General features: G+C 55.0%; 1 protein-coding gene across 1 annotated transcript in view; it reads right to left on the bottom strand.

Moving 5' to 3' along the window:
- Positions 1-12,322, bottom strand: part of EFHD1 (EF-hand domain family member D1) — a 41,285-nt gene extending 28,963 nt beyond the window's left edge. The window contains exon 1 of the mRNA XM_032857511.1: positions 12,021-12,322. Coding sequence (XP_032713402.1) covers positions 12,021-12,322 — 302 coding nt within the window. The remainder of the gene's footprint in view (positions 1-12,020) is intronic.
- Positions 12,323-13,501: the final 1,179 nt, after the last annotated feature.

Genomic DNA, 13,501 nt, shown 5'->3' with positions numbered 1-13,501 from the left:
GCTGGGACGGTCAGCAGCCGCATCTTGTCAGTAGAGGGTTGATGCCAGGCCTGTTGTCCCAGGCCCAGCAGTGTTCCCTGAGCAGTATCGGGTGCCTAGGGCCCACCTCTGAGATGTCTAACCCCAGAGCTGGCATCAGCTTCAGCCTCGGCCCATCCTTCCAACTGGGAAGGAGCAGAGGGGCCAGCCCCAGGGACACAGATTGTAGGTCCTGGACAATGTACTCCTACTTCCTGCAAATATGATCCAAGCTGGCAGAAGGCAAAGCATGGACTGCCCACCCAGAGGCAGCCATGCAGAGGGACAGACCACTCTTCATTTTAGAATCAGATAGCAATGACACCACTCTTCATTTCAGAATCAGACCCCAGTGCGACCGGAAGGAGTCCACCACTCCTGGCCCTGTTCCCCCACCCCGCTCCCAAGGCTCTGCCTGGCCTGGAACCAGGAACTGGCGCAAGGAGGCTGCCGCTGGCACTGGCAACCCAGCCTTTACCTCCAAAACCAAAGAATTTACCTCCATCCTGCAACACAGGGGGACAGCCAGGATAACACTGAAAGACCATATAACAAGGCCTGGATCCCCTTCTACATACTCATCCACCTCTCGCACAAGAGCGGGGCCCTTAGCAACATAATACTAGGAGCCGCTTAAAGAAAGGAGACATGTCAATACCTATGACTCCCAACCAAGATGGCGGCTGGCCCCATGCATTCACTGTCTCTCCACCTGGAGACCCTTCTAAAAGGAGAAGAAATCAGAGATATAACAGTCATGATGATAAAAAGAATACAGGGAGCCTGGGGAGGGGGCTTGGGATAAGGGAGGTGTCAGCAAACAGTTCTCAAAGACAAAAAGCAGACTAAGAATGTAATGGGCGATTCTGCCCAAGGAAGCCAGCTGGGCCCTCCAAACCCAGAGGCAAGGTGGCCATGCTCAGCCAAGCTCTTTGTCAGTTGGAAGGGTGACCTGGAGCAAAAGTAGGAGCTTTACTGAAAGCTGGCCTAGAGGACAGCTGACACAGACACATCCCCCTCCCCAACCCCAAATACATAATATTCTTAACTGCCAGAGATCTACAACCACAGGCAAAGAGACAGATCAAAGGGGCTCTTGATTAAAATGGCAACAGCAAATGTCCCAGAGCAAAGACCTCTACATTCACGCCCAGAGCCCCTAGTAATGGATTGCTTCCTGTCTGGTCTCTAGAACCCAAGCCTGCTTCTGAAAGCCCCTCCCGCACATACAAAAACAAAGACAGACACAAGAGAGCCATGGTCAGGGAAAGGCCCAAAAGGAGCACTGTTGGGCCCCACTCCTCCCTTCCAGAACCCCCACTTTAGCCAGGTGCCTGCCCCTCAAGGAAGGGCAGTCACTGACTGGCCTGGGTGGGCCCATGACCCAGTGCCAGCCAAGGGGATGCCAGGGGCTGGCTTACAGGATCCGTCTGGGAAAGACCTCCTCGTTGTTTGGAAGACCCATAGGTCTTTCCTGCCCCTGATTTTGTCACAGCTATGTGGGACCTGGGGAGCTCTCATCTTGCCACCGGCCCCCTGATGAAGGCAACACCGGGACTGGAGGGGTGCAGCAGGCTGGACCTATGGCTCGGACAGTAGAAGCCAAGCACGCCCAAGGGCCACCCTTGTCTTCTGGACTCCCCGTTATACGAGATGATTCTTCACCGATGAGCTCGGGGCAGGGTTTTCCATCACTTGAGCAAAAGGCCTCCCGACTCACATGAGGAGAAGGGCACAGATAGTCTCAGCACGTGCGTTCAGGATTTGGTACCTAATCTGATGGGGGGGACCCCTTAGAAGAGAACAGCATCAGGCTTCCACTCTCCAAGTTACAGTATTTTCAATATATTACAAGAGATTCTGAACAGGGACATCCTACGTCTACAACAAAAGTTTTTCCCTGTACTTGTGAGATTCTGGTCTGTTCCCTCGAGACCAGTGGGTCTCAGCTTTGGGGAAATGGGCCTTAAACCCCATGGAGAAGCCGGATCCCCTCAGCAAAGCGGTACCTGCACCAGGAGACATGATCTCAGGGGGCCCGAAGATCTGAGGTGAAGAGCTCCTCCTGCTCCAGCCACGGGGCTCAGGAAGGGCAGACGCCCAAGGCCAAAGTCTCTGCTACCCAGTTAGCTTTGGCTTTTCCTTTTCATCTGGAGTTTTTAAGTCTTTCCAGGGCTTGTCCACAGCCTAGCCCAAACACCTTGGACCACCTCTCAGGGGAATTAACACCCAGGCAGCCCTTCCCCGGACACAGTGTCGCACCGGGGACCCCAGCTGCGGGGGTGCCAGCTGCCGGACCCCTCTGCTGGCAAAGAACAGGGTGGCCATTTGTGGCCAGGGAGGGCTCTGGGCTCTCTCCTCCATCCCCTTCGGCTTCTGCCTCTTTTTCCCTCAGGCCCTGAGGCCTGCTTCAGGAAGCGAAACCCAGGAAGGGGATGAGAGAGACCAGTCCAGATTCCCAGGGCTTGGGATTCAGAGGACTCCGGAGGGACTTAAACGCCTAGAACAGGGCCTGGTGAACTACAGCCTGCAACGGGCGATCCCGTTGCCCAAGTCTGACTGGAGCAGGGCTTGCTGGTGGGTATTGTGAACGGCTGCTTCTGCCTCACAGTGGCAGCAGGGACCCGAGGACCCACAGGCCAAACACATTTACTGTCTGACCCCTTCCTGAAGGAGTCTGCCCACCAGGGGCCTTGAAGGAAACTAGAAGGTCATACAGTCCATCCCCCAGCCTCCCAAAGTCCCGGCCCAAGAAGTCAGACCACCTGCATCCCACTGAAGCCCCAGAGAAAAGGGCTGAACACCTTCCAGACAATTCTTTCCATTTCTCAGCAACTCCAACCATGAGAAAACTTTTTTCTCTACAATGAACCGAAGCTGGAGTCTCTTCTCCCCGTGCCCGCCATGGTCGAGTGGGTCCCCACCGCGCTCCAAGCTGTCGGCCGCCACCCTCCTTCTCGAGGACCCTCAATGCCTGGGCCTTCAGTGCTTCTCTGTCAAGGACCTGGATCCCCTCCCAGACCTGGCTGGCTGCACTTCCCTGGCTATGTGTCCAGAAAGACAAAGACCTCCTACCCTGAACACAGCAGCCCAGCGCCCCCCAGCATCTTCACGGGCGGCTGCTAGGCCCCGCGAAGTATCTTGCACAGGCGTGGTGGATGACTTCTCCAGGACCTGCATTCCTCCCTGTCAAGTGGCATCACTGAAATCAGGCTCCCTGTTAAGTTTATTTGAGCTTCTCAAGGGCAGTGACTCTTCGGGATCGATCTGTATAACCTGTCCCCGGCAGGTGCTTCTCTGAATGAATGGTGACGAGCTCAGCCACAGTAGATAAGAAGGAGGCTCACCATCACTATTGTCACCATCGTCCCAATACCACCATGGATTACAGTGAATGAATGTATAGACCATGGGAGACCAGAGCTGGGAACACAGGGGAAGGCATCACAAAAGGTCACACAGCCTCGGAACAAATGAATTCATGCCTGGGGTCCGTTTTCTTGGCAGGTCGCTAACCACAAGTCAGGTTCCATCCTTCAGGACGGTGTAGTCTTTGCCTCAATGGCTCAGAGGCCCCTGCCCATGGGCCTTCCAAGGAGCACCTGGGACTTGGGACCAACAGCGCTCTTTGATCACCAACATTGAGGGACACAGGAACCGAAAGAGGCCGGACTACATCACGCAGGGGACACGAGCACTGAGCGTGCGAGGGGGAGCGTGAACGTGAGCATGCGTGTCCGCACGTGCAAACGCACGTGCAAGGGTGCACACGAGGCATAGATCTTCACGAAGCAGGAAACTGAAGGCAGACGTGTGCCAAACCTAGAGCAGGCGCTGGGCTCCTCCACAGAGCATCTACCCCTCAGGTCGCTGACTGGTCCAGCTGCCACAGCTCCCAAGACCCCAGCAGCTCAGCGCACGTTTAGGGACCCACTGGCTCGGGAACATCCTGAAGCAGAGGCAGCGTAGCCCAGGGGAAATCGGACCCTCCTTCAACCCCACAGAAAAAGGGATTTCTTTTTTTTTTTTTTAATTTTTAAAAGATTTTATTTATTTCTTTGACAGAGAGAGATCACAAGTAGGCAGAGAGTCAGGCAGAGAGAGAGGAAGGGAAGCAGGTTCCACGCTGAGCAGAGAGCCCGATGTGGGGCTCGATCCCAGGACCCTGAGACCATGACCCTAGCCAAAGGCAGTGGCCTAAACCACTGAGCCACCCAGGCGCCCCGAAAAAGGGATTTCTATTTACCTGCTGGACTCGGGGCCCAACAGGGCTAGAATATACATGAAGTTGGAGTCCCCTAGACCTCACAGCTTTGAAAGGAGGCACCTGTAACCTGAGCGTGCGAGGCAGAAAGGGGAAAGGATGTTTTTTGCATAATGCAAGATTTTAATAACTCACTGAATTTCAACTTCGATCGCTCCTGTTTCAAATTCCTCTTATTCAAATTCTCATTGCATGGCAAGGCTCCTTAAGGACGGTGAAGGAGGGGCACCTGGGTGGCTCAGTGAGTTAAGCCTCTGCCTTCGGCCCAGGTCATGATCTCAGGGTCTGGGATCGAGCCCCGCATTGGGCTCTCTGCTCAGTGGAGAGCCTGCTTCCCTCTCTCTCTCTGCCTGCCCCTGCCTACTTGTGATCTCTGTCAAGTAAATAAATAAAATCTTTAAACAACAACAAAAAAAAACAAAAACAAACAAAAAAGGATGGTGAAGGAGCCTTCCCAGAGAGAGACATGGGGAGCAGGGAAGGAGGAAGAAACTCCCCACAGATGTCTCATAGCCAGAACTGGGCACGCCCTTCCAGCCCCCCATCCAAGGCAAGCCCAGGGAAACAACCGTACTTGAAGGGATCTGAGAAACACTTCTAGTTCCCAGTCAAGGTGCCTTTTGTGCCGGAAGCCGAGGCCTCAAAGCAGAAACCAGCCAGAGTTCTGGCTGCATGCTCCCCAGGAATTCCGAAGAGCCCAGGGTTCTTGCGCCTCACCCTCAGGCAGCCAGAGTGTAAGGCTGCAAAACCCAGTGGAGGTGAGGGAATGTCAAATCGAAGGCGGGTCACCATGGACCGAAGCAGCAATCAGGAGATGAAAGCTCTTGCCTTTCTCTAAAAGGGGAGAAAAGCACCGAGATTCCTTTATTTTCGTGCACCTTCCCCATCTTCGAAGTCAATTCACTCAAAAGATGCACCTGAGGGTGGGTCCGCGGTCTCTCCCCTTCCTCCCCTTCCTCTTCCCCCTCTTCCTCTTCTCCAGTAAACCTCCTCAACTTCATCTCTACAGCAAATGCCTCCCCTTCAAGTCTACACCCCTTTCTCCCTCCCTAGTTCCATAACATCCTTGCCCTTTCCCAGGCTCAGCCATGATGGGCTCAGCCGTGATGGGCTCAGCGGTGATGGGCTCAGCGGTGATGTGGTGTTGGAGGGCAGCTATGACATCACCAGCTCGGATTCTCCATAAAAGAGCAACTCTCTCAGAGCCAAATGCTCTTCTTCTACCCTCTCTTTGGGGAACTGGAGATTAGAGAATAGCTACAAAGACAGCACAGGCACATTTCCAGATTGCTGCATTTGGGTCCTGCCCTTAAGTGGCTGCTCCCCCCATGCCCGTACCTCCCTCTGCGAGAGGCCCCTGGAGAAGCCTGGTGGGTAATTAAAGTTTCCTATCTAGCCTTAACCTCCACCAGCTCGCCTTACAGCCCTAGACACACACACAGAGTCAGTTTCTTCTGGGCCTTCTCGCTGTTCATTTAAAATCAGGCCATTGTTCTCTTGGCTCAGGCTATCCAGTAACACACTTGGATATGAAGAGGGAACTTTCTCTGGCCAGGTGGATGATGGCTCTGGCTTCCCACACCCACTCGAAAATTCTCTTCCTCCTACAACACACCATTTGGGAGCCAGGCTCAGGTGCGCAGGAGGCCCTAAGGATACGAAGACAAGTGACCCCCCAGCCCAAGACCCCAACATGCTCACAGCCTTGGAGGATCCAGTTTTTTCCCCAAGCCTTGACAATGTAAGAATCCCTAAGCAACACTTTCTCTTCTCTTCTTTTCTTTTGCCTTTCTTTCTTTTCCCTTCATCCCTCCCTTCCTTTTTCTTTCCTTTCTTTCTTACCTTTCTTCCTTTCCTTTCCTTCTCTTTTTTATTTTAGCGAAACATGTTCAAATAGGAAAATCAAATGTAGAAGATCAAAGCCCATTCTGCAGTATCTACGTGAATCCCACTCTCTTTCTCTCTCTCTCTCACCCTGAACAAAAAGAATGGGCATACTTTCTGCCCATCAAGTCAGGTTCTGAGTGAACTAAGGCAACATCAGAGCCTGGATCTAGAAACTCAGATTAAACAGGAATTCGGCGGTCGGGGTTTTTCCACTAGTTTTGTGTTTGTAGTTGGATGGCCACTCCATGTCACCGGGATGGGGCTTTGGGAACACAGACCCTCCTTCTGCTGGGGGTTGGGAATCATGCTGGCTTTAATGCTCTGACATGCCCAAATGTGGGGGCCTCTCCCTCCTGCCCCCTACTCCCTCCACTCAGGAGGCCAGGACGAGCCACTCTTGGGGCCACATGGACTGGGGAACTCTGCTCAATTGTAGTAACAGGTTGAACCCCACCACCACCACCAATTTACCGCCAACCAGCCCCTCAGACTGTGATCTTATCTGGAAATAGGATCATCACAGATGTAATAAATTAAATGCAGATGAAGTCATCCTAGATCAGGGTGGGCCCTAAATCCACTGGCTAGTGTCCTGACATCATCAAGATCAAGAACACTTGAGCAGACACTAGCAAGGTGGAGTTGTCCAGGCGCCTGTAAAGCCAAGGGCTGCCAAGGCCTGCGGTGACCACCACAAGCTACAAGAGGCACAGAAGGATTCTTCTCCAAAGCTCCATAGCTAGCCGAGCCCTGCTGATACTCTGCGCTCAGGTTCCAACTTCCAGGAGGTGGGAGAATATGTTCGCACTATTTAAAGCCACTGAGTTACGGTGATCTGGTCCCAGCAGCCCTAGGACACTCCTCCACTCCCACAGCAGTGGGTGAGTAACCCCCACCCACAGAGCCTGGAAAGGCAGTAAGGGAGGGCACAGCCCCCCACAGGACCACTCACTTGGCAGGCGGCCAGGCTGCTGCACTCCAGCTCCAACTGCAGGGGAAATCAACTTCAGACGATAATTCAGACATTGCAAAGTGGTTTTGAATTTTTTTTTTAAGATTTTATATATTTAGGGGTGCCTGGGTGGCTCAGTTGGTTAGGCCTCTGCCTTCACCTCAGGTCATGATCCCAGCGTCCTGGGATGGAGTCCCACATAGGGCTCCCCGCTCAGCGGAGAGCCTGCTTCTCCTTCTCCGTCTGCCCCGCCACCGCCCCCCCCAACACCTGTGTTCTCCGTCTCAAATAAATAAATAAAATATTCAGAAAAAAAAAAAAAAGATTGTATATATTTATGTGTCTGAGAGAGAGCACAAGTGGGGGGGTTGTCCAGAGGGAGAGGGAGAAACAGACTCCCCGCTGAGCAAGGAGCCCAACGGGGGGCTCAATCCCAGGACCCTGAGATCACAACCTGAGCCAAAGGCAGATGCTTAACAGACTGAGCCACCCAGGCGCCCCTGGTTTTGAATTATTAAGCAAAAGAGGACAACACAAAATTTGCACATCTACCAGAATGACAGGGGTGTGACCCTCATAAACTGAGTGACATAAACCTCCGGGGCCCTCACCATGGGCCTGGAATCAAGCTAACTGCTTCACATGCATTAGCTTATTTAATCCCCACAGTAACCCCACGAGGCCCGTACTATTTCACCCTCACTTGACAGGAGGGGAAACTGAGGCATAGAGCTTTTAAGTCACCTTCCTGGTGGCAAGTGGTAAGAGTCCGGGTCTAAACCCAGGAAGTCTGGCTCTGTGTCCCTGCTCTTCCCAGCCTCGGTACTGCTCCTACAGTGGGTGAAGTTTGGAAAGCACGCTGGGATTTTTAACACACTTATGCTTTTATTTATTTATGCAAAGAAAAGCGAAGCAAAAAGGGGAAAGGGATGAAGAGGCCATGCTTTGACTGGGGGCAAAGCACGGAAATGACCAGCACCAGCAGGATGGATGCAGAGCTGACACCCTCACAGGGCAGGGAGGAGAGTCAGGGACGGGTCAGATGGGCAGGGCTCCTCCCGGCAGCATAGGAGCCTGGGAGACCCCAGTAAGGGGTTTCCTGACCCTGCCCTCAGGGAGGGGCCAAGGCAGCTGCAGCTAGGGGTCCATGCAGGAGTGGGCTTGGGGTCAGAGGACCTCCCTATGCATAGCTGAAAAGTTGCTGGGGGGTTTTTCGTTTTTTGTTTTGTTTTTTTAAGTCATTCAGGACAGCAGGGAGAAGCACCCTTGAAAGAGGGCCAGCAGGGTATCAGGGCTGGGCCATGAGGTTGGTCCATAGCCTAGAGTCACTGCCACATGCTGAGCCAGGTTGGAAGGAGCCAGGTAACAAATCTCCCAACCTACGGCCCGCTGACTCTGGCTGGGTAGGGACGGCCGTGTCCCGGCTGCCTCCGTGGTGGGAGAAACAGGCAGACACTCGCAGAGGGAAAACCAAGGAGCTCAGAGAGTGGCTGCTGAGTTTGTGGAAGCTCAGGGGGTTTGGGGCCATGCAATCCATGTCTCTGGGGAGCATGGGGGGCCTGAAGCAGGGGCCAGGCACAGGGACACAGGGCTGGAACCAATGTGAAGGCCCGGTCTGCAGCAAAGGGCTCTCCCCTTCTAGATCACATGCCATCTCAGAAGGTCACCCATTCATCTCCCCAAAACCCACCGAAAGGAACAACTGCCCCCATTCTGATGACAGGATACAAGTGGTTAAACAACTTCCCCACGGCCAACAGTCACAGCTAAGGACCCTGGAATATGGGGTCTATGTCCCCACCCTGCCTGCACTCATGACGCATAACTGGGTCTTGACACCAGGTTCAGGGGGCCTTTTCCAAACACAGTGGGGAAAGAATGGCACCACTTTCCAGGGGCCCCACACAGCAGCTACCTGCCCCTCACGGGAGGCCATTGTGCCCATCTTACCAGTAGCAGAACCAAGACTTAGAGGGGTTATGAGGCTCGCCCAGGGTCACAGAGCCTAGGCCCCGGCAGCCCTATGTCTGTCAGAATCCAAATGTGACACTATTTCCCCTGCCTCGCTGGTGTCTCTGTCTATGGCTCAGCCGACTCTAACCAGAGGGGCTGCTCTGCCTCTCCAGCTTTCCGGACACAGGGGGGTGATTCCTAGGAAGGCTTCTGGGCACCAGCTTGGGCCTCAGACCTCACTCCCTGATGACAGGAGCTGCCCATCTGGGCACAGCACAGTCATGGCCGGAGGGGAACAAAGCAGCAGGCCTGAACCTGCCCACACTCTGGGTTCAAGATGACCTATGAAGGTCATTCACAGCAAACCAGCACTTGACCATCCTCCCTCAGCAAGAGCCCCGAGGGAGCCTGTGAAAGCCAGTCTTCCCCACCTCCAAGCCCCTGTGGCTAAGGGTGGGGCACGTGGCTCAGGCCTGGCCAATGGCAGCCACAAATTCCCCGGGCCACAGCAATTGGTTCAGAGCCAATAAGAAACAATAGTAAAGCTAAAAAGAGAGACACACACACAATAAACCCTTTGCTGTGGTCACTCTTGCCCTCTGGACTTACTGGAGCTGCTGTGGCCAGCCTGCCACCACCTGGGATAATAAGCCACCTGAGAATGGGGACAACACAGAGATGAAGCTGGCTTAAGAAAATGAGAACCAGGGACACCTGGGTGGCTCAGTCGGTTAAGCCGCTGCTTTGGCTCAGGACATGATCCCAGCGTCCTGGGATCGAGTCCCACATTGGGCTCCTTGCTCAGCAGGGAGCCTGCTTCTCTCTCTGCCTCTGCCTGCTTGTGCATACTCTCTCTCTCTCTGACAAATAAATAAATGAAATCTTAAAAAAAAAAAAAGAAAAGAAAAGAAAAAAAAAATGAGAAACAGCACTGATAGCATCATCTGAGCACCTAGGTCCAACCATACCTGACACCAACTGCGAGCCAATTAACCTCCTTTTTTGTTTACTCTGATTTTGGTTAAAGGTGACAAAAAACCCGCAATTTCGAGGGGTGCCTGGGTGGCTCAGTCGGTTAAGCATCTGCCTTCGGCTCGGGTCATGATCCCGGGGTTCTGGGATCGAGCTCCACATCAGGGTCCCTGCTGGTCCAGAAGCCTGCTTCTCCCTCTCCCACTGCGTGTGTTCCATCTCTCGCCCTGTGTCTCTCTTTGTCAAATAAATAAAATCTTTAAAAAAACAAAAACAAAAACGCAACCTCAAATTCTGCCTTATACCACAGGTCCAGAGAGCTAACATGTAGTGCCACACACAGGCTGGGACCCTGGACCACACACTGCTGTCCCTTTAGCTTGACCCTGTTTCCTCACGGATGCCACCTTGCCTAAAGACCCTGTGTGGACTCCCTGTGTTACCCTTAGGCAGTGCGCAAATAAACTTACCCTTTCCAAGATGTTCTGCGGAAAAAAAAGCAATAGCGTAAATAAAGCAGCCCAAGTCACCTCAAAGCAACCTGAGGACAGAGGTCCCCAAGACGAATCCCCCTCCCCCCAGTCCAGCTGGACTGTGAGGAACTGCTGGGACATGGGAGCAAAGGAGCCAGAGGAGCCCAGCCGAGAAAGAAATCAAAGGGGACCCACAAACCATTCACCCACTGCTTTTCCATCTCCACCCCAGACCAATTTTTATTTTTTTTCATTTGCCAAAACTCAGCCTTCCTTAATTACCCAAACTAGACCCACCAGGTGTGAACACCACAGAACAGTGCCTGGAAGCCAGGGAAATCAGGGTGTCGAGGAGGCAGGGAGGCTCTGGGAGCCAGCCTCCGCTGACCTCCACAGAGGCCGGGGCTGGACTGGAGCCCAGCCTCAAGAAGGGGCCAAGGTTCTGGCCACACAGTGCCGGCCACAGAGCCTTTAAATAGAACCTCCACGCGGGAGGACAAACACATTCCAAGAGCTTTTAAAAAACACCCCAAGCATGACCTGGCCGGAGGCCTCTGCTCCCCCAGGCATTTTTCCGGTCTTGGCCCAATTCTGGAAATAATATTAATAGCTCCGTTAGGAGCTTAGGGTGTACAAAATACCGTATGGCCTTAAAAGGCAGGGACGATTACCGCCCTCACTCTACAGATTTGGAAACTGAGGTCCAGGGACCTCCCAGAATGCAAGGCCGAATACTGGAAGCTCTCTACGCTACCTCCAACGCCCAGCAGCTCCCGGGCTCGGCGGGGCTTTCACCGCGGGACACGAGAGACCCGGTCCGACCGGCTGCCAGGGGCTACGTCGGGGTTCCGACGGGCGCCTCCTACCCAAAACGCAAGGGGTAAAATAGATACCGCGACGCCGCCAGGAGGCTCCCGGGACACAGGCGCTTCAGGAACGTCCTGATCTTTTGCAACTAGTTTGACCAACTCTCAGTTCTCAGCCTCTGTGGGTACATCAGACCCTGCGAGGCAGCCAAGGTTAACTTTCCTCCTTTGTTTGAAAAGATAAACAATGGGGCTAATTTCTCCCTTGGGCGGTAAAGTTAATGCTGCCAGGTGAGGCGCCGAGCGACTCGGTTTCCTAGAAGTTGCGCGGCGGGCACCTCTGGCCGCTAGGGGCGGAGGGAGCGGTACCGGCCGTCGGGACCCGGGAGCCTGGGGCTCAGGGGAACTTAAGAGCTCAGTCGGGGAGAGCTGCGGCCACTGCTGTCGGGGTCCTGGCTAGGCCAGGTTCCCCTCCCAACCCCACCACCGCCGCACCCGCACGGGCTCCCGGCGCGCAGGATCTGAGGCGTGGGTTAAATGCTAAGGGCACCCCGGGTCTCCTAAATTATCGACCCTGTCCCATCATAGCAGGGGCCAGAAAGACCCGCCCATCGCCACCTCCCCGATCCTCCCTCTCGGGTCCCAGGGCGCAGGGTCCTCCCGGGCGCACTGCGCAGGGCGTCGCGGGCGCTCACAGTTTGAACTTGCTCTCCAGGTCCTTGATGAGGCGGCGGCTGAACTCTGGGAACTCGGTGTAGGGGTTGAAGACCTTGCAGCGGCGAGGCCGCGCGGTGCCCTCGTTGATGTCCAGCCGTCGGGTCAGCTGCGCACTCAGCTCGGCGTCCGCGCTGGCGGTGGGCGCCCAGGCTGGGGGCTCGCACTCGGGTTCCGGCTCCCGCGCGGCGAAAGCACAGGACGCGGGCTGGGGGCGGCCCTCCTCCGCCTCCTCCCACTGTAGTCGCCGCTGCAGCTTGCGCGCCAGCTCCTGGCTGGCCATGGCGACGGATCTGGGGAGCCGGGGACGCAGAACCAGACGTGGGGACTTTCGGACCGCGCGCTCCGAGCGGGCTCGCGGCTCTGCGACGTTCTGCCCAGGCGGCCGGAATCCGGCGGTTGGGTGGAACCGCGGGCGCGAGAGGGGGGCGGGCCGGGCGGAGCCGTGGCTTTAAGGAGGCGCGGCGGCTCCTGGACCCGCCCTCCCGGCCAGAGGCCGCGGGTGTCCTCGCGTTCACCGGACGCCCACCAGGTTGCCTGCTCCCCCGGACTCCGGACTGGAGGCTGACCGCGCCTCGGAACGAGAAGTTGACCCACTGATCAGCTCCGACCTTGCGGCCTGCGCCCGCTCGGCGGGATCCGGGGGACCCTGAGTTCCTTGGAGAAACGGCCGCAGGAAAGTTTCACGACCGTTCCGGCGGTTCCTCTCTCGTTCCACAGATGTACCCCGACTGGAGGTGCTCGCGGCCCAGGACAGGCTGGAGGTGGGAAAAACCGAGTGCCCCCGAGTGACACCCGCGCGCTCCCATGGCTGGAGGTGGCACCCACGGGTCGCGAGGTCCGGGAGTGCGAGGTGCCCTCAGGGAGTGGGGAGCTTAGTTTCTTTCTTTTGGGGGAGGGGGCTGAGTTTCTGACATTCATTGAAAATAAATGTTGCTAAAACATACTAAAAAATACTAAAAACGAATAAGCAAACAGAAAAGAGAGCGAGCAAGGGTGACAAAACTCTGGCTCCCCAAGAGGCAAGATACCCGCGTGGCTTCAGGGGCTCCAGCTTTCTCTGTGAAACACACAAGAGAGAAACGGAAGCTCAAAAATAAATAAACAAAGCAGCATTTTTGACAAGCGGGTAAAACAAGCACAGTCGTCGTTCTCCCTAAGGAATGCTAATACAGGGGGCTATGACATCAGCCAAGCCTGCAAACACCGGTCGGCCCCAGCCTGGGCTATGTCTGCTCTGGCCACCTGGTTGGCCTGGGCGAGTCTGTGGCCCCAGCTGAGGTGTGGGGGTGGGGGGGGGCGGGTCATCTATAGAGGATGCATGAAAAAAAAAAGTTATTTAGGGGCGCCTGGCTGTTTCAGTGGGAAGAGCCTCCCCATCATCATCATGGAGTTGTGAACTCCAACCACATGCTGGGTGTAGAGGACTCAAAAGTAAAATAAAATCTAAAAAACAAACAAA

This window comes from Lontra canadensis, unplaced genomic scaffold (assembly GCF_010015895.1).
Source record: "Lontra canadensis isolate GAN:19392208 unplaced genomic scaffold, GSC_riverotter_1.0 scaffold13, whole genome shotgun sequence".
In the NCBI taxonomy this organism is placed as follows: Eukaryota; Metazoa; Chordata; class Mammalia; order Carnivora; family Mustelidae; genus Lontra; species Lontra canadensis.
The sequence above is the reverse complement of the archived record's forward strand: the minus strand, read 5'-3'. Positions and strand labels throughout refer to the sequence as shown.